Genomic DNA, 26,557 nt, shown 5'->3' with positions numbered 1-26,557 from the left:
TCTGTCCCTGTGCCAGGGTTGGGGCCAAACCCCACCCAGTACCCTTCTTGCTCCCACTCACAGACCCAGCTCTGCTTGCCCTGGGGTGCTGCTCAGGCAGGGACTATGCCGGGGGCTTTTCCCTCACCCCACAGGCCTGAGCTGGGGCACATCACACCCGGGGACCCCATGTGGCTTGGGGCAGGTGTTTGCAGGGGTGGTGGATGGCCCTGGCACGTTACAGTGAGAGCTCTGACCTTCCCATGCAGACCAGGAGAGCGTGGCCGGGATGATGGACACCCTGTGCCAGCTGATCCGCAGGGGCCAGCTCACAGCACCGGCCTGCACCCAGGTCCCGCTCCAGGAATACCGGGCAGCGCTGGATGCCTCCATGAAGCCCTTCATATCCTCCAAGCAGATCCTCGTCCTCTGACCTGCAGCTCCTGGAGCCCTGTCCTGCTCTACCTGCTTGTCCACACACTCGAGAGGGGAAAAACACCCCCAGATCCATTGAATTTCTTTTTCCTTTGTTTTTCACATTTCAGGTGCCCAGTGAGAGCTTTAAAAGCCTCTGCAGCTTTTTGTGGAAGTGCTGCTGGAAGGAGGCTGCATCTCGCTGTGGCTGGGGGAAGTTTGGGAACCCAAATGATGACGTGCTCAGCTCAGGGTCTGAAAAGAGCAGCAGTTCCCCCTCACATGTGCTTTGGGGCTGGGAGGGCTGTAGTTATCCAGGGGTGCTGTGCTTGGTGTGGCCCTGGGTCACCCCCTGGCTGGGCTTTGCCAAGGGCAGTGCGAGGACCAGAGCCTTTGGCCATCCTGGGCTGGAGCCAGACTCTCGGTGTCCCTGAAGGCACACCTGCCTGGCTGTGGGACAGTGACTGTGACACTGCAGAGCAATGTGAAAAGATTTATTCTTGACAACAACCAACAATTTGTTCTTGCTTCCTCCCGTGCTGCTTTCCTACCCCTGTGACCCCACGGCTCCCTATGGTCCCTGCTGTCCCCAGGCCAGCTCCGGCCGAGCTCCAGCAGCATTGGCGGGGCAGGTGCAGGTGGGGCAGTGACCACGGGCCAGAACGTGACCGTGCACTGGCCCCAGTATGGCCATCCCAAACCACGGAGCCCCAGGCAGGGCCAGCACAGCCCCGGGCACCTGCACAGCACCAGAGCAGAGTGTGGGCAGTGCCACGAGTGTCAGGGGCCGGGGTAGGGCGGGACGAGTGGCATGGGGCACAGGGGCTGTGGCTGGGGCAGGAGCTGCCTCCTGCATGCTGGCAGAGCTGTGTCTGCAGGGCTGTTTGCATGGGGCAGGAGCTGTCTCCTGCATGCTGGCAGAGCTGTGTCTGCAGGGCTGTTTGCGTGGGGCAGGAGCTGTCTCCTGCATGCTGGCAGAGCTGTGTCTGCAGGGCTGTTTGCATGGGGAGGGTCCGTCACTGCCCGGCCAGGCTGCTGTGTCTGCCCATGGCTCGGGCACTGAGGAGCTGCTGCTCGTAGATGTCTGTGTGTCCTCATCCTCCTCCTCCTCCTCCACTCCTGCCACTGGCTGAACATCCCGCCTGTTTCTCGGGAGCTTTGCCTGGATCCCGGTGCCGGCAGGGATCACAGCCAGGGGGTTTGTGCTTTCCCCAGCACCCTGCACTCCCYGCCGCACACAGGGGGGATCATCCCTTGTGAAAAAGGGGTTGGAATAGAAGAGCAGCTGCAAAATGCAAAGGAAAGGAGTTGTTTGCTGCAAGGAGGAGGGAGAGTTCCGAGGGAGATCCAGGAGTTGGCACAGGAAAGGACAAATGGGTGTTTAAAGGACTCTCAAGGGCATTTCCCACCTCAGGCTTTAGCTGAGTAAAGTGATAGGACTGAGCCTTAAGTCACAACCACCCTCATGTTCTGAGCATTTGGGAGCAGGGAAGTGTAGGGTTTTTGAAAGCCAAAAAACCACAGGAGAAATCCAAATGCCGCCAGTTTTCAGGCACTTCAGCACAATGGGAATAATTGATCCCAGAACAAAACCAGGCTGTTTGATCCTGCCCCAGTCTCCAGCCTTGTCAAGGCTCATTTTATCTGATCTTGAACTTTCCCCTGAGTGTCCCAAGGAAYCTCTAAGTCAGGAGGAGCTGTCATACCTTTCCCAGTGCAGACCCAGCCGCTGCTACTGCCCGGAGCTCCTCCGTGGAGGTCAGCAGGGGACAGTCCCCTTCCATTCTGCGGAATCCATGGAACATCAGTTGGAGTAGGAAGCCTCGCATGGACTCGGTTTCAAAGATCTTCTGGGCCCCCCTCCTGCCCAGCACTTCCTTCCTGAAGAGCTTTTCTCCAATCACGACACAGTTCCCATCGTTGCCCCACCAGATTGACTCAAATCTCTGGCTGCTCAGAATCTCCCAGAGCTTCTGGAGGAAGGAGTCAGCTGAAGGTTTGGTGCTGGCAGAGATCTCCAAGGAGCAAAATTTCATGTTGGGGTCCCAGGATTCATCAGGCCAATATTCAAGGGTATTTCGGTCTGTGGGGGGTCCAGCAGCAGCATCCAAAGATGGCCCTGTATCATCTCCAGGAGGGTTGGGAGGAGCTGAAGCCACCCACCAAGCAGGATCCACCAGGTCAGAAGCACWGGATGCCTCCCGTGAAGACAGCTCCATTCTGACTTATTTTTCCGCAGTTTGGCTGCCTCCACCCAGCTTCTTGATCCTGGCCTGTGGCTCCAGCTGCCTGGGAAGTTCTCCAGCCAGTGTTCCAYCACAGTGACATCACAGCATGGCACCCATCTCCTGGCAGCAGTAGGTGGTAGATGCAGAAATTACCCCAAATCTCTGATTTCCCAGAAAGCTGTTTGAGCCTAGAGCTGATTCCAGCTGTATTTCCACCTGGAGTGTCCTGCCAGGGCAGTGCTGTGTGCCTGTGCCCCTGGGAGCAGTGCCCAGGGAGGGATGGGGAAGGGCACGGCATCCACGTGCCCCACACCTGAGGATTTTCAGCTGAGCACCTTCTTCCTGTGGAATAACCCCGCTGTGTGATCCAGTGTGTGATCCACTGTCCCCAGTGCTGCTTCTGCTCTGACTGTCCCCGTTCCCGGGTGGTGCTCTCGGACCCCAGCAGGCTCCCCATGTGCTCTGTAGGATGAACTAGAGGGGAAATGTTCCCCAAACACATCTTGCAGTCAAAAGAACCTCMTTTGGCTTGGGTTCTTCACATTTTCCTTGCCACAGAGCCTTCAGAACCTAACGGGTTCTCCCATCTTGTGCCCAGTTGCCAACAYACTCTGAGGGCTGTGGAATTGTGAGTGGACAAGGAATTGAGAGGGACCGGTTGTGTCGGCTGAAGGCTCTGCCAGGGTTCATCCCAGAGTCCTGGATGAGCTTTGGGGTTATGGAAGGGGCCCTTAGATCTGTCAAAGATCCCTCTTCACTGGGAGCGGGGCAGGGTCATTCCTGTGCACAGGGAGGGTGTGAGGGAAGACTTCATTTGGGGGATTTTCTGGGTCCTRTGGGGTGAGCAGCAGAGCAGGGYRAGARTGTTGCTTAGGRTTGGAGGGAGCACTRTGCAACTGCGTGTGCGTTTGGAAGAGCAAARCTCTGAAATTAAACCCTGCAGCTGTGCTGGCAACTAAACAGACACATCAAAGCCATTTCATCCCCCCTAAAACCCGCTACAGAGACCTCCCTTGGCACAGAGCAGSTGTGCCCCAGGATAAACTCTGTGCCAGGATCTCCCTTCTGCTCCTCTCCCTAATAAATTCCCCAATATTTTGCATTTTCCTTCCCCCTGCCARCAGCGGAGGCAGAGCCCCATCCTCAGTGCTTCCTGATCAATGGATAAAGTGGGGAGAAAAAGCAAGAAAATAACTTTGAGATTGTTATGAGCACTATTAGGCATGACATAAACCAGAAAAATKAATGCAAAGCTTTTATCCCCCTTGCTTATTTGGCTCAATGATAAAACACAACAAGCRTTAGAGAACTCTTTCACAAAATGTTCCGACCTCTCACTCCTACACCAGGGCATGAAGGAATAAATAAATTTAATTCTTGTAAATGAGCAGGATCGTTGTTGAAAATCCAGCTGCTGATGTTGCACTTGTACAATATTAATGATTTTGGAGGTGATTGTAGGGTTTCTCRGGGGGGTGGCTGCTAATATTGAAATGTTTCAAGAGTCTCTGCTGGGATTTGGTGTGATTTAAGCATCTGACGTGTCAATTGAAAGAATAAAAATAATTCCCAAAAAATGGCTTATAGGGATCTGCAAGAGGGATGTTGTTGCTCATTAGAGGGAATGAGGAACAGGCGGGTCTGGCTGCGGATGGGGAACGCCATGGGGGGATACCYGAGCATCCCGAGTGTGGGATGGGGGACCCCCATCCCTGCCCGCCTTTGGGGTGCTATCAAGACCCGAAATGTTGGGAAGGGGGCACTCCACGAGCCCCTGCCATAGAGGGAACCCCATAAGCAGCTCGGCGCCCTCATGAGCATCCCGCAGTGGGGAAGGGGGATCGCTGCACCCKCTCCATGGGAACGGGAGGCGGTGGGGCCCACCCGCGCCATTGCCCCTTTAACAGCCGGCCCGCGCGGGGGGCGTGGCCTCAGCTGACGCTCCCGCGCGTCGCTGCTCGCGCGCCGCCGTGACGTCAGGCGGCCGCGCGGCCCCCGGGCCCCTCACGCCCCCCGGGCCCAGCCCCGGCCCCGCAATGCCGCGGGTCTACATCGGCCGCCTCAGCTACCAGGCCCGGGAGCGCGATGTGGAGCGCTTCTTCAAGGGCTACGGCAAAATCCTCGAGGTGGATCTCAAGAACGGGTGAGCGCGGGCCTGGCCCGGCCGCCGCGAGGGGAGGGCCCGGGAGCCTGAGCCCTTTGGTGGGGCGGAGGGAGAAGAGGCCGCCGGGGGGATCTGGGCAATGGCGGGGAACAGGACGGCTGGGTCGCTGTCTTTGGGTGGGGGTCAGTGGGACAGGACGCTAGGGCTCCCCGTTTGTGGGGGCCGGGAAGCCTGGGCCTTTCCTGGSGGGGGCAGCTTGGGTTTTCTCTTTTCGGGGGTGGGCAGGATGCTCAGCTTCCGTTGAAGGAGGGACTGAACGGCTGGGTCCCTCATTTTGGGGGGACAGGTTGCCTGGGTTCCCCATTCTGGGGAGCGGGATTAGTTGCTTGGGTTCCCCTTCGGAGGTGGGAGCAGGACGCCTGGGCTCCCTCCTTGGGAGAAGCAGCATGCTTGGGTTCCCTTTGGCGGGGGGGAGGCAGGACGCCTGGTTTTCACCTCTTGTGAAGYGGGACACCACGTCTGGGCCGTTTTGGGGGGAGGCAGGATGGCTGGGCTTCTGCTGCGGGGCGAATGTGGATGCCTGAACTTTTCTGTGGGTGGAAGTGAGGGAGGCTGGACAATTGGGCTCCACCTTGTTTGAGGTGGATGCAGAACACCTGGGCTCCCGCTTTGGGAAGGGGCCAGGATGCATGTGTTTCCGTTTTTGGAGAGCAGGACACCTGGGTTTCTGTTTTGGGGGCAGGATGGCTGGGTCTTAGGGGGCACCTCCTCTGTGTTGTGCCCCCTCTTGTGCACGGACGGGTGTCACCCTGAGGGGTCCCCACCAGGCCTCTCTGCACCTCAGGAGGAGCACTCAAGGGTGAGCCAGGCTGCACCCCAGGATAACATCCTCCCAGAAAGAACCCCATTGTTTTGGGTGGGGGGTGCAGAGCTGCTCCCAGAACCCCCAGGCTGCCAGGGGAAGTGTCCTGCTGCCCTGAACCTGCTGTACCTGTGTATTCTCACCTATGCTGTTCCAGCAGCCGAGCCCTCACTGCAGCTCCAAGAGTCAGATCCTGCTCCACCAGGACTTGGTCAAGACATTCAAGTTCGGATTTTTCAAGAAAATACAAATTGCTTTTTTTGGTGGGTTTTTCTTCAACACCCAAAGCCTCATGAGGGCTGGTGCCTTTGCTTTTTCCAACAAACCCAGCTTGAAGCCTTTGTTATGAAGGTTGAGTGGACTATGGATTTTATTATTATGTAGCCAGGAGAGCCAGATATTAGTTCCACCTTAGAAGTGGAGAAGWAGAATTTCTTGTACAAGTTAGCTCTTGAGCATTAAAGTGAAAGAGGCTCATTAGGTTTTAATGCTGGCTGAACTKGCAGGTGGACATTTAACAGAATTATAAGATGAATAAAATCCATTATTAAAGCAGAGAAGTGTTCACGTGTCCGTGTTTTAACCCACACAGCCTCAGGTGTTGTTGAAGATTAGCTGAAATGTCCAAGGGTACTGTTTTGCAGTCCTGCTGTGTATGCTTAGAAATGTTTGGGGTATCAGTTTTCCTGTGGCTGAGTAAACCCCAAATTCAGTATTTGTTTCATACAYGTTGGTGGGGGTGGCAAAGGCCAACTAAACTTTCCTAACAGGCGTGGAACTGCTGARTTGTGTAGCTGATGTGGCAAAAGGACTTGTCTTTGTGCTTTTAGGTAAATTTAATTAGTTTTGTTAGTTTACTATTTGGAAGTATTTTCAAAGGTTTGGAGTTAAATTYCTTGTCAGAAATGGCACTTGGTCAATCAGGTTTTATGTCTGTTCTTGGGACAGCCCCGGGCTGTGCTGTGCTCATCTCYTGAGCCTTCCTCCWWGGCTTATTTCTAGTATTGCTTAGGGAAACAATTAAAGCTTTCTGCATGCTGTTTGATTGGAGAGATTCTTGCTTCTGGAAATCTGGGGGTTCTTCTTGGTGAATCATGCACTGGGTCTTTGAGCAGCTGAACAGGGATACTGGARCKAGAAAGARGGAAGGCAAAGYGATACCACAGAGCTCTAAAAGCTTWGCTAGGGCTCACTAGTTGTAATTTAAGATTGCTATTCAATGGCTTAAAGCAATTATTACCTGAGGGAAGGATGGGGAAAYGAAAACGTGGGCCCTGTAGGATTCTCCATCCCTAATTGCAGTTTTTAATTGTATGCTCTTAGTTTTCATACCCTTTCCTGCTCATAGCCACATTGACACTTACAGCTTTGTGTGTGTAGTGAATGTATGAAGTGACCAGAAAATTTGACTTTTTCAGCCTGTTTTTTATCTTTTATGAGCACACTAAAAGCTGCTTGTGATGCCTCTAAGGAAAAAAACAAGCTAGTTCTTGTGTACTTACCTGCCTGCATTACTCTGAGCAGCTCTGAAGGCTTCAAGGCTTCATCCTAATATAATACCTGCAGGACAGAGGGATGTAACTTCTCCAGTGGATTAAGGAACACAGGTCAAAACTTCAAACTTCCATTCCTCCATCTACCTCCRTTCGAAATCAGTGTTTGCTTTCCAAAGAGAAGTGGTTTGCGTGGGAAGAGACCTTAAAGCCCATCCTATTCCACRCCCTGCTGTGGGCAGTGACACCTTCCACTACCCCAGGCTGCTCCAAGCCCTGTCTGACCTGGCCTTGGACACTCCAGGGATGACTAAGGACATCTCCCAGAAAATGATTGGACTCTGATCTTGGAGGGCTTTTCCAACCTGAACAATTCTGTKATTCTGTATTTAGCTGACCTTTKKGGGRTAGTGCTCACTTTTAATGGTTGGGKTTTTWAACTTTYACCTTGAAAAAGAAAGATAACACCCTTAATTTCATCAAAGGTTATTCCATAATAGTAATCTTTTGCAAACATAATGAATTCACCTATTACACTCTCCCATGGTTTATCTTTTTGCTGATGAAGTATGACTTTTGGTTCAATTCAGCACYTGTTTCCTTTCTGTGAAACATCTATTTAAACCAAGAGATGTGTTTTCATGCCTTCCTATTTCCCTGGTTTTGGAAGGGTTTTGATTTTTTTAGGTTTTTTTTTGTAAAGCTTAAGGCTTTGAACCCTCAGGTATGCTCAGGAGGCTCATCTGCAGGACAGCACTCAGAGCTCTGCAGGAACCCCCAAGATGCATTTGAGCATAGATACCTCAGGCTCAGTTCTTTACCAGTGATCCCTTTTCCCTCCCTCTCCCTAGGTATGGCTTTGTGGAATTTGATGATCTACGAGACGCTGAYGATGCTGTTTATGAGCTGAATGGGAAAGATCTGTGTGGGGAGAGAGTGATTGTGGAGCACGCCCGGGGCCCACGTCGTGACAGCAGTTACGGTTCTGGACGCAGTAAGCACTTGTGTATTTGTATCCGTGGCTTATTTTAAATAAAACGTTATTTTACTCTTTTTTTTTTTAAAGTCATTTAAAAACAAAGCAATGCCAAGTTGTGACTAGTGTTCTGTAACTGTAAATGTAACTGTTGATCTGAATATTTATTAACTTGTTTGTTGTATTAAACTATTTTAATTGATACATTAATAAACACAGTTTTTTGTACCATTTTTATTATCATTTCGTTTAACTATTTGAATGGTTTATTTGCAATGTGATGTTTAACATAGATTTAACAAAGACCTCAATGTTTTAATTGAAAGAATCCTTTGAGGCTAAGATGACTGCCCGTTCCATTTGCTGACCTTGGGGTACCTTTCCATGAGTGGCTCTTTGACCTTTGTGGCCCTTGGCTGACCAAAAAAAAAGGAAGCCATGTGACGACCGCAACCTTTCCCAATTAGACCTGGGTGGTGAGGATCCCAAGGGTTAGAGACAGATGAGATTAATCTGAAATAGGTACCTGAAAAGCTATATTCATGTCAGATATTCAGAAAGCCTTTAAGCAATGTAAGTAACATTAGTCAACTGGCTTAATTCAGTTTTTTCTTTCAAACTSTTTTAAAAATAATACTAAATATAATTGCATGTTAATTCTAGTATAATTATATTTCTGTGCTGTGTTTAATTATGAGCTTGTAGTAAAACTTTCTTAGTGCTTTGGGTGTTTGTAATGTTTTATATAAGGGAGGCTGGGTTTAGCCTGAGGGTGGGAGGGTCTGTGATGTGTTTGGGAATACGCGGGGCACAGCAGTTCCGGTCGGGGCGGAGAGCGAGGCTCCATTTCCCTGGCTGAAGCTCTGCTGTCTGCTTGTCACCTCCTAAAGGTGGATATGGTTATAGAAGAAGCGGAAGAGATAAGTACGGTCCCCCGACCCGTACAGAATACAGATTGATTGTGGAAAATTTGTCAAGCCGCTGCAGTTGGCAGGATCTGAAGGTATGGGGYCCCTTTCCTTACCCTCTCTCTGTTACAGAGCACAAAGGGTAAAAGTCATCTTCAGCAACGCAAAGTGGTGTGCACCTCTTCTTTGATCCAGCTCCTGAGAACTATGTGTGGAGTAGATTTTGGAAATAACTCACATTGTGATATAGGAGTATATGTGTGTATATGAAATCATTACTGAGAGGCTGGGAGTTGCACCTGCAGAACTGGTGGCACTGAACAGTGGGAGAATAACTTTATCCTTGATACCAGCCAACGTCATGTACAGATGTTTTATGTTCTCTAAAGGCCTGTCAAAACAGACTCAAATCACACCAGGAGTAGGATTCATTAGAGTTGGAGGAGTTTGCCCTTGTCAGTTTAGATTTAACCCATTAACCGCAAGGTGCTACAGCTGTTTGAAAAAACAGCATTGTTCCTGCACAATGGGAATTTCCACACTATAAAGCTATTTTAAGGAGAGTTCAAGGGAAGGGATGCTTCCAGAATGAGTAATCATGCAAAACCTCTGCCAAAAGCTGTTATTTTTGAAGTCCAAAGGAATGGCAGGTGATTCTCAGCAGTGGAGGTGTTGAGTGACACTGTGGAGCCCACGGTACCTCTGAGTACTCTGGAGGTGATGCGTTGGCTCRTGATTATCCACATCATGAATTCAGGGAGCAGGATTTCAATAGTAGATGCAAAAAAAGATTAGTGCTTCCTTATCTAACTGAGCAGCAATTGTTAAACCCACTTGTTCTTACTGGAACACTTTCTCTTATGGTTCTCTTTTAAGGGTGTGTAAAATTTGTTCTAAACAAACTTTGACGTAGTAGAAACTGGTCTGTAATTGAATTGTTACACTAGTTCAGGTACGTACGGAGATGCTTCCAGTGTCTTTGTTGTTAATGCTTCACACCGTCAGTAGCTTGTCTTTGCTTCTGGTATTAAAATTGTAAGTAGAGCATGGCATGATTAAGCCTCCAATGGATGCATTGCTGCTTTTTTGGGAATAGCTTTTATTTCAGTGTACTTAAAAGGGGAATAGCTGGGTTGAAAACAAACCAAACCAGAACTCTGTGCCTTGTTTTTAGTGCAGCCAAATTCCACAGGGGCTGAAAGATAGCCTGGCCTGGCAGCTTGCTTCAAGTGGGGCAGAATGGACCCCATAATAAACAGAGGGGTTTAGGAATGGAAACAGAGAAGCCACAAAGCATGAAGTGGGAAAATGAATTGAGCTTGGACTTGTGTGGGGGTTTCTTCCAGCAGAACGAGTGGTATTGTGGAGGTGGAAGATGAAGGGAGATCTGCTTGTCTGTGGGCTTCTTCATATTCAACCTTTATCACCTTTCTCAATTATTTTTGAAAACATGATTTAGAGAGCAAGCATTTTACATCTTTAATCACTTTTGTAATTTGAAACTTAGATTCCAGAGCATATTTGATCTTAGACTCAAGATGGGAGATCCTAAGTTATCATTTGGCTTAAAATTGATCAACATGGTTCTAACCACCAGCTCTGAGATTGTAGTGTGTTATTTGGCACTACAGATGCTGTTTGGGTCAAACCCTTGCTGTGAATAGAAGAGGCTCAGGGAGCATCGTGTCAGAGGTGAACAGGGTCAGCTGGAAGCCTGGCTCTGGATTCAAGGCGATGGTGATTCTGTCCTCTTCCCCTAGGATTATATGCGTCAGGCAGGGGAAGTGACATATGCAGATGCACACAAAGGAAGGAAAAATGAAGGTGTGATTGAGTTCAAATCCTATTCTGACATGAAAAGAGCCCTTGAAAARCTGGACGGGACAGAAGTAAATGGCAGAAAGATTAGATTAGTGGAAGACAGACCTGGATCGAGACGGCGCCGCTCTTACTCCAGAAGCCGAAGCCATTCAAGGTATGTCTGTAATGTATCTCAGGCTGCAGTTACATGAACATACAGTGGGTTAAGAATTCTGGGTTCCAAAACACATTGGAAATGTTTGGGGTTCTCTTTTGATAATGTATTAGTATCCAGGGCAGATGAGGGCYGCGTTCAGAGGTGTCTCCCTGGGTGGATGTGTGGACCTGCTCCCTGARCACCTGCGACTGTTCTTCCTTGCTCAGCCCTTGCTCCTTGTGGGAGCAGCTGCGTGGCCGGTAGAGCTGTGCACATGGAATGAAACAGAAGGTGCTTCTAACACTTCAGCTCTGAACACTGTGTTCTTCTCCAAGCACCAGGGCTAACAGTTCTTTCTCAGCTTGGAAACCTCCACCTGTTCACTGTTTCTCAGAGATTTGTTGCTTTCCTTGTCTGACCAAGAGCTGCTTCAGCAGCACCAAGTGTTCTCMCCTTTCCATTCTGGGGTAGAACTTGTTGCAAGAAAACTCAGGCAAATCTTTACTTTTCCTAGAAGACCTTGCTTATGAAATCAAAACCTAAAGTCAAAGCTTTATGCCTGTTCATCATATTCAAACTGTGATTTGGTTGGAAAAGTGATGATCCCTTAAATAAAACGGCATATTTTCTTTCAGATTAGCACTCTGCTTGCTGCCAGACATGGCAGCAGGGATGAGAGKTGGGAAGAAGGCTATTCTAAGTTTGTCACTGTGTTGTGTAACTCTCAGTAATTGCCTGTTGAAAGGTGCTTCAACCCCATGTAGTTCTGCCCACAGGGATCACAAGCTCCCCACGGACACGTGCTAATGTGAAGCTGGTTCTTGTGTTCTAGGTCTCGCTCTCGAAGCAGACACTCCCATAAGAGCAGAAGCCGCAGTGCCAGTAGCAGCCGCTCCAAGAGTAGATCCAGATCCAGGTATGTCTTTGTCTTGGGAGAATTGGGGGCTCCCAATTCAATGAGAAGCATCATGCTAAATTTGCAGCAGGTCCAATTTGTTTTTCTTTTCCCTTCCGTTCACTGCTCACTTTGCTCAAACCCTCGCCGCACTAAAGCAGAGCTGTCTGTTGCCTTTGCACTTCCAGGTCTGTGTCCCGTTCCAGAAGCAAGAGCCGTAGTCGAAGCAAGAGCCGTAGCAGAGGCCAGAAAGAGAAAAGCAGGACTCCAAGTAAAGAGGATAAAAGTAGGAGCCGCAGCAGGAGTGCAGAGAAGTCCCGAAACAAAAGCAAGGATAAATCTGAGGGCAGTCTCCATAACAGTGATGAGAAAGCCAAGAGCAGGAGCCGCAGCAAGGAAAAGAGCAGGAGCAGGAGTGAGAGTAAGGACAGGGGAGAGCCAAGGGAGAGTGTGAGAAGCAGGAGCAAGGAGAAGAGCAGAAGCAAAGACAGGGAGAAGAGCATTAGCAAGGCTAGAAGCAGGAGCAAGAGCAGGGATGAGAGTAGGAGCAGGAGCCACAGCAAGGATAAAAGGAAAAGTAGGAAGAGGAGCAGGGATGACAGCAGAAGTAGAAGTAGGAGCCGCAGCAAGAGTGAGAAAAGCAAGAGGCGMAGCAAGAGAGACAGCAAAGGCAGCAGCAAGAAGAGAAGGAAGGACAGCCATGAGCGGTCCAGGTCAGGCTCCAAAGAAAAGGAGCAGCTCAAATCTGAGTCGGACAAGAAGGAGGCGAAAGGCGAGGGGGAGGATGCAACGTCTCGCTCCAGGTCTAGGTCCGTTTCCAAGTCSAAACCAAATGTCAAATCAGATTCTCGTTCCAGGTCCAAATCTGTTTCAAAGCTGAGGTCCCGGTCCAGGTCTAGGTCTGCCTCTGGGTCACACTCCCGGTCACGATCAAGGTCCTGCTCCAGATCCTAACCTTGCTGCAACCCCACTTGGAGTGGTTGGAAAAGTCTTTTGTACATGTTTAGTAGATGTACCCAAGTGATTGAAGTAGAAACCCTGTCAATGCTGTATATTTTTAACAACCTGATGGTCAGTCTGTCATTAACTGCAGTGCTCCCTCCCTGCAGCACTCCCTGGCATGAGGCTGCTCGATTCATTTTCTATCCAATAGAAAGGTTCTCTTTAAATACAACTCTCCCAAGAGCCCCCAAATTGCCCTGTTTTCCAGGGAGAACCTTGCAGGGAATGAGCATTGTGCCCTGGTGGGTTTGTGGGACTGCAGTGATGACTGATAGGTAGGTATGATGGATTCAACAGTCTTTGCCCTTGACTGATGCCCTTTGATGTCTGCCATTTAGTGGAAGTGCTAAGTCTTAAGTTTCATTCTACTTTTGTTCCATATTTTTTTGGACTTACAAAGCTGTGAATAGCACAGTCRAAGGAAATAAGACATAGAGGTACTTGCAGTAATCTATAGGGAAAAGAAGTATAGTTCCATATTCTGGTATTGTGACAATATCCTTGTTTTATATTAAATTTTTTTATTTTATTTTTCCCTGTCTTGCAAAGTACAGTGATTCCTGTTTCCATGAAATTTGAATAAAGACTATTTTTGCTTGATGACATTTGGTGGTGGTTACCTGATGTTGTGTTGGAATTGTCAGCATTTTCTATTGATCACAGTAAGCCTGAATTTGCAGAGAGTCAATCACAGAGAAGGTTCTTAATTCAGAAAGTCACTTCATATTCAGTGTAGACACAACACTTGAATATAGTCCAGATAAAGAACTTACTTCTCCAGCATGTTTTCCAGGAGTTTTTCCTCCTAATAAAACACCTGTCTTGGGAGGAGCCTTCATAAAASAAAAAGCTCAGGATGTGCATCTGGGCTTGGAAGCACAGAGGGTGGTGGCACCTGTTCTGGGGCATGTTCCTAGCATCCCTGGAGACCTGAGGGGAAGGGAGGGCAGCTTCTAGCAAGAGTTTTGTAGGTGTGTAGGTGTTCCTGAATAATATCCCAAATTTAAACTTGGGCCATTTGCAAATTGCTCAGACTGAACTTCCCACAAGTTCTGCACAATTGGCTTTGAATGAAGAAGTGCCATCCCCAGCACCTGCTCTGCCTGCCAGCAACAAAAATAGAAGGTAAACCCGATTTTGTGAGTTCTTGGTCTGGAATAAAACGGTTAGTTACAGCTTCCTCCAAAACGAATGCCAATTCCAAACTGCTCACAACTGATGGCAGCAACTCTCTGGTGAGAGAGGCACTTCATATGTGCAAGTAATTCCGTATAATTTGATCATTTGGAGTTCATCCTGCAACATTAAAAAGATGAAAGGGCAATGGATCATCAGAGTTGCTTTCAACACAAAATATTTCCCCACACTTTGAGAGGGGTCAGGGCTTGGCAAGTGGTTCACACTTTATCAAATGTCATATTACCACAGCAGCATGAGAAAGCTCTGGGGAAGTGATATTTAATTTCTTCAGAAGGAAAATCCTTTTTCCAGCTATATGTATTTAGTGCTTTAACATCTTAGACTCTCATAATGACATTTTTAATCCTTTTTGCTGCTTAATCTTAGTACAGAAGCAAACCAGGCAAGGCAAGATGTTTGCTAATGGGGGATAATTAATGTTTGCTAATGGGGGAAAAATGCCTTTAAGAAAATGTGAAAATTGTACCGTTTAGGCAAAGATTAAAAAGTGACTCTGCTTTCTGCTGTCCAGCAACTCTGTTCCTAATGACTGAGACAGGTTTTAGGAAGCCCTTTGGGAGAAGCATCCATTCCTTTAATACTTGAGGACTGGCCTTTGGAGGGAGGTATGTGGGAAATTTGTCAGGTGTAGGTTGTCACTGTGCACAGTAAGAAGAGGGAAAGCCAAAAATCCATCATGTGTGAGCTCCTGGAGCGATGGTGACTCCTGGGTGTGCAGTGCAGGGSTTGGATACACCACCCGTTTGTAGGAGCACTGGTGCTTTACTTATATGGAGTAGGCACAGACCTTGGGAAGGGCTCATCCTCCCCAGCTATCGAATGYGTGCTTTGGGATGTTGGAGCAGGAATTCCTAGGGAATGGGTACTCTGGGACATCTTACTGCTGATCATTAGGGTGAAGCATTGGAAGTGCCCCTGCAATGGGAGTGATTGCAGGGGCAAGGCCAGGCTCATGCCTCAGCTGAGCTCTGCCGCATCATTTAACGTTCATTTCGGTCTCATGAACGTCACTGAGTTCCCTCATTAATTCTGCATTAAAGTGTGGTTTTGCATCAAAACCTCCAGCTCACTTGGCTCCCTGGTGTGGGCACTTGGTCTTGCCCAGCCTGGAGTTGCCGAAATCTCAGCACTCCTGAAACTGCAGGGATCTGCCCTGGCAGCAGGTGTAAAGCCAAGGCAAGAATGGTAATAATATCAAATATTATTAATAATAATTATGATATTGCATGGTCAGAGAGGAAGATCAGTGGAATGYCTGCAATAATGCTGCAATATTCCCAAGTAACATTTCAGTGGGAAGAATAAAAGTGAGAACTCAGCTTTAGGCTGGAAGTATCTCCCCAGATGCATTGTAAAACAGCTCCAGATCTGATTTAGGTTTGGGGTATCTGTTTCATGGGGCAGGAGGTGAGCTCTGAGGAGGGAAAGCAGGAATGTGTGTGGCAGGCACAGGGCAKGTTCTGGCAAAATGGTTGGTAAAGCAGCAAGATAAAAGGGCAAGAAGCCCCAAAATAGGGATGTCTCAAAAAATTTGAAACAATTAAAACCAAAGTRAGAGTCTAAACAAACATGGATAGTTCAATTATTTGTAAACCTGTAAACCTGAACCCAGCAAATGCTTCAACATTGGCTGCAAGCATCTGCAGAATTTGCATTTTAGCTGGAACTTGCCAGCACAGATGAGGTGAGAAATGTATTTGTTTTCTGACTAACTTAAAGATTTTAAAGGGTATTTTATGTGCATCGCTTGAGGGAGGAAGAATATTGTGATGTGTATTTCAAATGAGCCATTGCAAATCTCATTTATTATTTTCCCGAAATCCCATTCCATTTAAGCTGTCACAGCTTGGGGCCCGCTTCTGCTCTTTCCTCACTTACTGTGGCAGAAAAAGCCTGACACGTCATTAAAAAAATCCTACCCGCATCTCTTATGTCTCAGTGATGTTCCAAAATTCAAATACAAAGTAAAATAACATTCCCAGATGAGAAGACAAGTTTAACAAACGGAGAGAAGAGAGGGCAATATCCTCTGTTACTCCCGGGCGTGGGATTTGCTGGATGCCGGTGGCAACGGCGGTTTACAGCTCCCTAAATGTCCCGTTCCCTTCTCTCCCGTTCCCCAATGTCCATCTCAGCCGTGAAGGTGTCCCAGCGCCCATGGCCGTGCCGGGGCTCCAGGCGGCCGGCTCCCGGAGCAGCCATGGCAGCGGGGCTGTGCCCTCAGCCCACACTGCCCCCTCCCAGTGGCCCCTCTGGCCCAGTTCACGTCTATCCCAGTGCTCTATCCCAGTTCATCCCTATCCCACGCTTCCATGTCCCGGTATCACCCCGTACCAGTCCCACCCCATGGCAATGCCAGTTCCCCGTGGCCCATCCCGGTACCCCTGTCCCGGTACCGCCCCGCTCCCGCTCCCCTTCCCACCCAGCGCCGCCTCCCCGGGGCCGTGGCCGCGCATGCGCTCGGCGGGCCCGCGGGGCTCGCAGCGCTGCCCGAGCTCCATCGGAGGCCCCGGAGCGGCGGCGGCGGTGGCGGGGCCGGGCCGGGCCGGGCCGGGCGGGCGGTGAGTGAGGGAGTGAGGGCGGGCGGGGGGCCGCGGGCCCGGGCGGGGGCGCTGCCGCCATCTTGAGGGGAGGGGGCGCGGATGGCGGGGCCGGGCCGGGGCTCCGCGGGGAGCAAAGTGCGTTTAAACCCCCAAAAAACGGGCAAACACCGCAAACACAGCGACGGACGCCAGCCGAACGCGGGGTTAAGTTCTTCGCACGCTGCGGGGCACAGTCCTAAAGTATTTACTGGTTGTAARGTTTATTTTGCCCAGTTTTGACCCAAGAAGTGATGGAGAAAATCGGGGTTATCCCGCCTGGACCTCCTCCGGGCTGTAACAACTCAAAAGTGTTAACAAACATAAATCCTGCACTACAGTGCAGTAAAAACAGTTCTTGGAGACTTACCCCAAACCAGAAAGATTTAAGTTTGAAAACGGAGATTTTACATGACCGGAAAGACAAAAACAAAAAACCAACAAACTTTCTGGCAGCGAATTCAAAGTGCAGAACTAATGGAATGGGGATTTTGAGAGGGGAAGTCGGTGCCGAATAAATAGAGGGATAAATATAATCCTTCAAAAGTATCGATCGGCTGCGGGTAGGGATCGGTGTGGGACAATCTGAGTGATGTTTGGTGTCAGGAGAAAGGGATTAGGACAGTTTTATGGACTCCTGGTGCTGCAAGGAATCGGATTAGATTTATACTATGAAAACATTTAATTTATTCAATTACTGCCTAGATAAATTTTAAAAAATGGCCTGTAACTGGGATTAAGGGATAAAGAGCTCTGATATTTCGTGCCAAGTTGTAAAAKACCTTTCTGGTTTGTGTTTTATTATATAGTAAAACAGAAGTAAAAAGGAGGGAAAACAGGGATTCGGTGCTTCAAACTTTTCTTCCTACACAGCAATTAAGGACAGTCTGATGTGGTGTCATCAGTGTTTAGCTTCTCCACTTTATGTTCTATAATCTRCTTAGATTATACATTTTTGAGGATGGGAATGGTCTTCTCCTCAGTGAGTTTTCCTGCTTYGTGAGGGGAGATAGGTAATAATGATTAATAGGAGTCCCCAGGGTAGTTTGCTGAACTGTAGTCTTATAAAGTAATTACAGATGCAGTTAAAACAGAGGGCGTTTTTGGCCTCTGTGCACTAGTTTTGCCCTAAAATTGATGGCACTTTATACTGCAAGTAATCCCATTAAAGTTGCATGTGTGTGAAGTGAATTGTAATTGCTGGTGAGTGCCAGGGTGGAATCAGAGCTGAATTTGAGATGCTGAGGACAMCTGGTTACAACTGCTAGGCAGGTTGTACAGGGCCAGCTCCATTTGTCTTGGCCAGAGGTGATTTATCCTGTTTTTGGGGGGTTTYATTGCCATAATGAACAAGTTGCAGGAGGGTGAGTGGGTACAGCCAGATGTGCACTGCAGACTCCTCAGAACCCAGGGGGTGTTTTCCTAGCCCCAGCCATGCTGTTTGTCAGCATTTTTACCACCAATTCTTTATTTACTGAAATTTTAAGGCTTTACAMTGATTTTTAAAAGTAGCATCTTGAATTTATTTAAAGCAGTGTGCAGTCTTACTTTAAAATATGCTTAAAATTGTGTGTGTCTATATGTAGGAGAAGGTCTGGCTGTCCCTTACCTCACTTCTATCTTTGTGCAAAGCTTTTAGTGCAGATACTTCTGCTTTTGATGATATATTCCATTGGTGCTGAGGGATGTGGGTTTGATGGTGAAGCTTCAGTATAAACTCCTTGTCCTTTTCCATGAGTGCTGCCATTTTTTGAGAGATGAGATGTGCTGCAAGCCTGACTCTGGGACGTGGGGTCTGGTTCTCTCAGGGTGGTGATGGAGATCATAAAATCGTGGAATACCCCGAGTTGGAAGGACCTGCAGGGATCGAGTCCAACTCTTGGCACAGGACACMCCAACAGTCCCACCATGGGTGACTGGGACATGGATAAAGGTGTGGAGTGTCCATGTGCCAGTCCATACCTCACCTCTGTGCAGGAAAGTGTYCTAGAGGCCTAAATCCCATTTTCAGAATTGCTCAATTTGAATAYCAGCAAAATATAGATGAACTGGATCAAAACGAGATTGACCCACAGCAGTGATTACTATCAGTATTTATAGTCTCTGTGGAATAACAGATGACTCCTGAGTTGTGGTGTTGGTTCTTCTTCCCCACACACTGTTCCCTTTCTCCCTTATTTTCTATAATTTATAATCTATTTCAACCTTTCTTAAAGCCCTCCAATTGTGCTGCATGGGAAGAAGAGTGGAAGAAGAAGACGATGACTCAGTGGGATTAAAAATTAGATTGGTGACTTGGGGGGAAAATGACCAAGTGTGTCCTTGTTAAGAATGGCTGGCAACTGCACACTCCTACACGTGGCATCAATTAGAGCCAAAACCAACAGAGATCTGACCAAACTGTTTCTCCTAATTAGCATCACTCACAGTGCTCCATAGGTGAGGTGTGAAGGCAGATGTGCTTTGCTGAATTTGGCAAATTATTTTCCAGAGAATGGTTCAGCTTACTGGTAAAATACTTTACCCCCAAGGAAGGGGTGTTTTATTATTAGGTTTTGCATCCTTCAGCTCATCTGGTTTTTATTGGTTTGATTTTTTGATTTCTGATTGAGTCCAGCAAAGTGAAGGGATAAATGCATGGTAGAGCTAAGCAAACAGGTAGAGGTTGTATTCATTAATCACACAGGATTTGTTATGACAACCGTCTTTATACTGTAGCTTTTAAACTTTTTGAAAGGCTGAGAGAAKTGAGATTGTTCAACCTGGAGAAGAGACATAATTGCAGATTTTTAGTGCCTGAAGGGAGCCTACRGGAAACCTGGAGAGAGACTATTAYAAGGGCCTGGAGCAACAGAACAAGAGGGAATGGCTTCACATTATGAGAGGCAGGTTTAGATTGAATATTAGGAAGGAATTTTTCTCTGYGAGGGTGRGGAGGCCCTGGCACAGGGTGSCCAGAGCAGCTGTGGCTGCTCCATCCCTGGAWGTGTCCAAGGCCAGGTTGGATGGGGCTTGGAGCAATCTGGTCTAGTGGAAGGTGTCCCTGTCCATGACAGGGGGTGAGRCTGGATGGGATTTAAAGTCACATCCAACCCCAGAGCATTCCAGGATTCTGTGAATCTAGTAGGTCATTCCTGCAGAGTATGAAGGTTAAGATGTGTGATTTCTGTGTGGTGTTCTGGATTTCTGGGTGATGTTCAGCAGTGYGTTTAAGTGTTTTAGGGGCTACAGGTGACTCCCAGGGACTGGGATCAGCAGTTCCATGGTTTCAGGCTTGGAGAAGACATTCCTGGGCTTCCTGGCTGAGCCTGTCGGGAGTGAGGCTTGTACAGAGTTTGGGCAGTGGCGAGGTGCACTCCCCAGAGCCACCRTTCTTCCCAGTCAGGCGGAGATGAGAGGTGGGGAATGCAGCTCCCCACCAAAGGCCCGTAGTGAAAGCCATAAAACTGGAAKTACCCTGTGTTTGTGCTCCTCACTTTCCATAAAGGAGCAGAAAGCTTTAACTCTGTGGGCATGGATGAATGTTTTGTGCCTTCTTTCACATCCCTCATATTCTGTCTGGAATAGGTCAGAATGCTTTCCAGCATGGCACGGAGTGCCTGTAAGGGCAGGAGAGAGGAACTGCTGCCGTGTGGCTGTCGCAGTGTCACTCAAACCTACAGAGACTGGCAGCAAAGTGCATGTGGTGGCAAAGGGGGACAGTCAGACAAGGGAAGAGGCAGCACCATCAGGTGTGCTGATCCGTGTGCTCTGTGGGAGCGCTGAAATGCCAGCTGGGACTGGCATCGGCAGCCAGAGGGACTGTTTGTGACATGGGCACCGTCCAGGAGCCACAGCCTGGGCCAGTGCTCTTCTCTGGACTGCTGAAATAGATACGGGTATGTGTTTGTGTGTGTTTGACACAACTGTGTCAGCACACCAAAATGAGGAGCTTACAGGCTCCAGCACTGCRTTGGGTTTCATTTCAGGATGAGCTGGTGGAGTTTGGAGTAAACTCACAATTTTTCTGTCTTGATCCCTTGAGCTGATTGAGGTTGCATTTCCATGGTGCTGTTTATTTGTCTCCCAGTACAACAGCAGGTACCATAATCCCTATGTTCGTATGTGCTTAGGGGAAGTTTGGAAGGGCTCTGTTGTACAAATGAGCAGGACAAACCTCAGAAGACCAAAGTATTTAAACTTGTGGTCCCGTGGCAGAGCTGAGACAAAAAATGTTTGCTTCTGCTCCGTACCATCCAAAGCATCCCTCTCCCTTTCTAGATTCTTTTCCTCCTCTAATCTTTCAGAGCAATATTTTCTTTGACTTGTAGTTACAATTTTTCTCTTTTCATGAGAAACAAAAATTAATAGGAAGTGCAGAGGGTGGAGCTTGCAATTCCTCAATTCTGAATTTTGTCTTTTTTTTCCCTTCACTGATGTAGACAGTCTCTTCATGCCGTTAAATGTTTGCTGGTGGCTMCTGACACTTTCTCTTGAGGCATTGGTACAATTCCATTGCAGGCTCTGAAAGTTCATTTCAGTCCCTGACTGATGAGGTTGCTGAAGGTGAGACTGGATTTTTTTTTTTTTTTTTTGGTAATGGTATTAGTTCAGTCTTGCAAAATACTACTTGCCCAAGGTGAGTAATAGGTTTTGTCGGGTTATTAAAGCATCATCTGTCATTATCACAGCAAAGCACAGGTGAGGTGGCTGCATCCTGAGTGTTCCCAGCAGTTCTAAGACCAGTTTAGYTGTCCTGCAAGGAGTCGTGGTGGGTTTTCTGTTTCTGTTGAAGCTGCAGCTCTGTTCCTCACTGGTGGCACAGGAGTGCCTGGCAGATGTCCCACATCAGGTGTCAGACACTGCTGTGGAGCTGCCAGGAGATGGGGGATGCACAGAGCTCTGAGTGCACAGACACTGCTCTGGTGAGGAGCAGCTTTGCCCAGCTCCCACCCGCTTTCAGGGCAGAAGGGTGATTTGTAAGTCAGTTATTCCCAGAACAGTGTCATACAGTTCTCTTGAAGCCAGCTGCTTCTTGAATGGGATTTTTCCTCATGGTCCATTGAGGCTTAGCCAGAAGGGCTGCAAACTTCATGTTTTCACTTGATTTACAGTCTTTGGGCTTTATCACACCATTGCATTCCTCACCATAGAGASACCCTGAAATCCTCATGTCATTGGAAATGATCCTGGCAGCACCTGAAATGGGATTTCTGTTGAAATGTTTCTTTTCCCTTTAAGTCAGATGGTTTTTATAGAAATAGAGTGAACCCCCATCCACCCATTTAGCCTTCACATTTAGTTGGTGTGAACTTGTGCCCTTTCATCTTCCTTTTTTTTTTACTTTTGGTCTCCTAACAAAGGTAAGATGGATGTTAAAAGCTGAAGCTGGTTTTCTGCGGTAACAATGAGGTGGTTTCCCAAAGCTGCACTGGTTCAGGGGAAGAAATGTGATCAAAACCTGAGTGTTTCTGACCTCTTCCTGTGGATTCCCTGTGTAAATATACAGAGGTCTGGATGGGAGCATATTAATTTGGCTGCATTATTTCTGCCAGCCTGGCAATCATTTATATTTTCATAAATCTGAATCTGCAGCTTGGGACTGAATGACTCATCTCAGTTTTGCAGTACCTTTGGCCTTAATGTTTCTGAGCCTTAAAATGCTAAAGATTAAAAGAAATCACAAATTGGAACAAATGAGGAATGTTCAGGCCTGACTRTAGTTCCTCTAAATGTTTCATGTTAGTTTCTGCTCTTTTTAATTGCATTGTTTACTTCCTTTTACTGAATTATCTTGATTTTATTGTAGGTTTTACTGATAGGGAGCATTATAAGAAAAGCAATTTCTTCATTATATTTTTTATGGGTTTCACTGGATTTATAAATGAGATGAGAAAGACTGATTGTTTTATCAGCTCTTCTCTGGTTAAGTTCGTTTTCTACACTGTGATTTTTGACAGATTTCCTGGCCCAGTTTGAAGTACATTCTCCAAGTTAATTACTTCTGTCCAAGTAACTTCCAAATGCCTCCTCCCAGAGGGAGCTTTGTAAATAGTCTTGGTGCTTGAGCTTCTTTATTTTTAAAGCCTGAACGCAAAGGGATGGGTTTGCGCTTGTTGGAACTGACATCCAAACATTTACTACAGACAAATGTTTATAGATGTACAAGGCTACATCAAATATTAATATATTCAATACCACCCGACACAAGGCTCATTTAGTCCAAYTCCTGCCTCTCCCTGCAGCCGTGGTGATGTGGATTGTTCAGTGACCCTGAACACGGACACCAGCTGCAGTTGTTCCTCACCTGCAGTTTGGATAAGCCAGTGGAAGCTGCAGAACACCTCCAAAGATTATCCTGTGCTACCCAGAGATATTTGCTGTTGCCATTTGCAAACGTCTGTCCTGCTTTTGACCCAATTAAAATAATCTTTAAGAGTTGTGATGCTGGAATTGGAGCTGCAGGGATGCTGAAGCATCCTGTGTTATCCTGCATCAGATCCATGGGTCTGCCTTTGGCTGAATGAAACTCCCACTTTGAACCTGTAGGTAGAAAGCTGAGCGCCTGAAAGTCTTCAGGTCAAGAGTGGAGTTCAGGAGCAAACACAACTGTGAACCAGAACCCTATCAGTGAATCTGAACCAAGGTCTGATGGGCACAAACCTGGGCTTCTGTGTTAGTTAGAGGAGCGGGAGAGTCTTGACATTCACAAATTACCTTCARCTGTTCTGTTCCATTGTGCTGAAAACAAATACATGAGATTGCCCTCAAGTCTGCAAGTTGTGAGTCTTGGGGAGGAAAAGATCAATTTCAAGTGAAATAAATAGGAGCTAATGGAATTGAGAACTCCAAAAAATCAAGTTGTTGTTATCACATCAGSCATTCAGAATGGGGCTCCTGACATTTGACAAGTGTTGGTAATCTTCCTTCTCCTCCTCCTCCTCCCTTTGTGCAGTGGGGAAGGGCTGAGAAGGACCATAAGCTATGAGGAAACAATTCTGCCAGCAGACATGGATAAACGTTCATGCTCGGAGTGTTGTGAGATCAGTCTACCCTTGCATAAAACAGGGAATTGGTCCACTGACTCCTTTGGGTTATTATTTTGCAGTGGCCTGGCTTTTGCCCTGTGTTTAAGTCATTGCACTTCTGCTCCTTAACCACTAGCAATGTTCCCTCACAGAAACAGCTTCACTTTTACTGATTCCTCCTAATGACACAGCATCAACAAAGCACCACGTTATTTATTAGACTGAAAGACACCAAATARTATTGTGTTGTTTTATATTAGATGATCAAGTGTTAGAGCCCTCAGTACCTCAGTTAGGGGGTCTGGTTGGAATGTTCAGCTGGAACACAACTGGCTGCCCAGGATGCTGCTTCATCCTTAAGATGCCAAACTGGTTTTTTTGGCATGTAGTCCTTTTCCCCTCTCTCTCTTKCTATATATTCTATATTCTTCTTGTATGCACAAAATGCATTTTTCTTTAATTCCATTCRAACACATCTCTGGAAGGACAGGTTATTTCTGGAGTGTTTGTGTGTATTTCCAGAATTTAGGAATGAGGGATAGAGCCTTGGGATGGAACTGGCAGTGACCTCATGATCAGGCAAGCCTCATCCTCAGAYCAGAGACTGTTAGTAAAGATGCTCATTGTTTTTCTAATACAAATTGATGTGTTCTGGGATTTGGTTTCCCCAGCTCATCTGGCCATAGGTGCATCCTGTGATTATGTCAGGAGGGAGCCACAGCCTCTGTCTGCTCTGGTTTGGGCAGAACCAGAACTGTTCATTCGTGTCCAGGAGASCTCTGTTCCTGCAGTGCCATGGCACCTTCCCCATCTCCCAGRCATGGCAACTCTTTCTGGAACAGCACGTGGAGCTTGGAAATCCTCCTTTGCACTGAGCTGTCCCATCAGCTACAGCAAGGAATCCCTGGAATCTGCACCAGGATGCCACTGCTCTTACAATGTTCGAGGGAGGTGAGCAGGATGGAATCCTACAGGAAGCTGTGTCCACTTAGAATTACTATTTCTTCAAAATCGGATGTTTCTCTTTGTTCTCTGTATTGAAATGAAAATGATGTCCTGTTTCCTTGGGGCTGCCAGAGGAGACCATGAGCCATTTAGAAGCAAGTCCAGCATCTTTGAAGCTTTAAGAAATACAAGCTTTAGATAAAGAGAGGGAAGAATATTTGGGATGAGGCTTTGATAGGGTGCTGGAGGCAGGATCCTGAGCCCAGGAAGCATGCAGGAGTAAATGGAGGGTGCTTCATTCAACAAATTGTCCTGCTTCAGAGTGAAGGAAATGCTTTTAGAGTGAGGTTTCAGTGAAGTGCAGATAGCTGAGAAAAGATGTCAGGCTAATGAAGTGCTTGGAATAAAAACTTTGGAGCAGGGCATGCAGATGCAACCACCTTTGACTTGCCACTTTCATTCTGGAGTTCAGTAACTCCATAATGCAGACAGTAAAGAAGATCAAGGAGTGAGTAATCTTTTCAGCCATTTTCTCATCAGAAAGGTGGTTTTTAGGTTTTTTTTTTTTTTAATGCTTGGTTTCATTTGCTGGTCATGACTAATAAAAGATGCACAGATACACTTAATTTAACACACTTTAATAATTTTATCTGGACATTTCACAGTGTTCACAGCCTGAGGAATGTTTTATGCTCCAGGGATGAATGTCAGAAGTCTGCCGTGTATCATTCCTTTTCCAAAAATGCCCTGTGTGTGTCTGGATTTCCTGGGATGTCCTTAGCAGGACAGGTTGTGTGTGTGCAGGGCTGTGCTGGAGCAGGAGTGAGTGTCCAACCCTTCCCTCCTGCCCCCGGTGGCACAGGGAGATGGGAATGGGGGTTATGGTCACTTCATCACGGTGTTGTTTCTGTCACTGCTCAGGGAGAGGAGACAGAGTCCTTCCCTGCTCCAGCAGGAAATTCCTCCCATGGGAGAAGCTCTTCATGAACTTCTCCAGCCTGAGTCCATCTCACAGACAACAGCTCTCCACAAACTGCTGCAGCATGAGCCACCCTTCAGGCTGTTAGCATCACTTACTTCGTAAATCACTCATTTCCTCTGATTAAATAACTCACTGTTTCAGTAGAGCTCCCTCACAGACAGAATCATGGAATCGTWAAGGCTGGAAAAGACCTTGTCAACCAAGATGTGCCTGAGAGTGCTAATGGAGACCAGTGCTCCAAAATTAAAGCTTTACAAATAAAAGGGGRTTTTCTCCACTGAGGTGCTGTGGCAGCACAGAGATGATAATTCCATCCCTCACAATGGCATACTGAGTCTCAGTTAATGAAAGTTTTTAAAGGATTTTGACAGAACTCATTGCCTGAAAGGTCTTTTAACATTTTAATTTAATAGTTGCYTTTTTCTTTGCTTCTGCAGTGCCCAGACAAGCCGTGCCCTGCTCTGATTCCCAAACCTGTGAGCAAATGGATTGCTTTGAGAATGGAAAGTTTTGTACTCAAACGGGCTCCCAGCAGCACAGGGAGAGGTAAAGAAATCCCAGATTTTTCCCATTTTTCATTTGAAAGCATTTAAAGGGAACATTGTGTTGCYGTGACTAGAATGAACCCCTCAGACCAAGTGTTCTTTATCCAGGAAATCCTGCAGACTCCATTCATTTCCTYAGCTCCTCAGCCCAGGCCTCCTCATTCTAAGAGATTCAGAAATACTGGGAACTGCAGAAATAATGTTGTACTTTTAATTTTATTTTTTATTTTGAATATTTAATGATATCAGAGATATTCCAGATAATTGCAGAAACGGGGGAAATAATAGAAATCTTACTACCAGCAGTGGCTGTCAGGTGACTGAGGCTGGCAGACCTGTCAGACGTCTCCGGAGGAAGAGAAGATTGCCTCTGGATTCTGAGGATGAGGAGGAAAATGCATATGAGGATGAGGTAAATGAGGTTGCATGTACTTTCTTTTAAAGAAAGCTGTGAAAAGCAGGGGCAGTTTGTCTCAGAGCT

At 47.4% G+C, this 26,557-nt stretch overlaps 3 protein-coding genes across 7 annotated transcripts in view; all 3 read left to right on the top strand.

Moving 5' to 3' along the window:
- MECR (mitochondrial trans-2-enoyl-CoA reductase) overlaps window positions 1-1,191 on the top strand; it is a 7,593-nt gene extending 6,402 nt beyond the window's left edge. For both annotated transcript variants that reach the window (XM_057379218.1, XM_057379217.1), the window contains one exon: window positions 249-1,191. In XM_057379218.1, the coding sequence (XP_057235201.1) occupies window positions 249-412 (164 nt within the window). In that variant the 3' untranslated portion in view covers window positions 413-1,191. The remainder of the gene's footprint in view (window positions 1-248) is intronic.
- Window positions 1,192-4,579: 3,388 nt separating this feature from the next.
- Window positions 4,580-13,423, top strand: SRSF4 (serine and arginine rich splicing factor 4). The gene is made up of 6 exons (XM_057379228.1): window positions 4,580-4,764; window positions 7,932-8,074; window positions 8,947-9,059; window positions 10,725-10,939; window positions 11,754-11,837; window positions 12,005-13,423. Exons 1-6 carry the CDS (start codon window positions 4,658-4,660, stop codon window positions 12,768-12,770), a joined length of 1,428 nt encoding a protein of 475 aa, XP_057235211.1. The 5' UTR covers window positions 4,580-4,657; the 3' UTR covers window positions 12,771-13,423.
- Window positions 13,424-16,518: 3,095 nt separating this feature from the next.
- The window catches only part of LOC130581224 (lethal(3)malignant brain tumor-like protein 3), a 39,618-nt gene continuing 29,579 nt past the window's right edge, over window positions 16,519-26,557 (top strand). Inside the window, exons 1-3 of one of the 4 annotated variants that reach the window (XM_057379225.1) lie at window positions 16,519-16,579; window positions 25,969-26,077; window positions 26,383-26,488. In XM_057379225.1, the coding sequence (XP_057235208.1) occupies window positions 26,016-26,077; window positions 26,383-26,488 (168 nt within the window). In that variant the 5' untranslated portion in view covers window positions 16,519-16,579; window positions 25,969-26,015. Of the gene's footprint in view, window positions 16,580-21,022; window positions 21,143-25,968; window positions 26,078-26,379; window positions 26,489-26,557 lie in introns of those variants that run through there. The other 3 variants (XM_057379226.1, XM_057379224.1, XM_057379227.1) reach the window with 3 other exon arrangements.

The sequence above is a fragment of the Malurus melanocephalus genome, unplaced genomic scaffold, assembly GCF_030028575.1.
Source record: "Malurus melanocephalus ecotype Western Australia unplaced genomic scaffold, MMel_1.1 scaffold_393, whole genome shotgun sequence".
Taxonomy (NCBI): Eukaryota; Metazoa; Chordata; class Aves; order Passeriformes; family Maluridae; genus Malurus; species Malurus melanocephalus.
The sequence above is the reverse complement of the archived record's forward strand: the minus strand, read 5'-3'. Positions and strand labels throughout refer to the sequence as shown.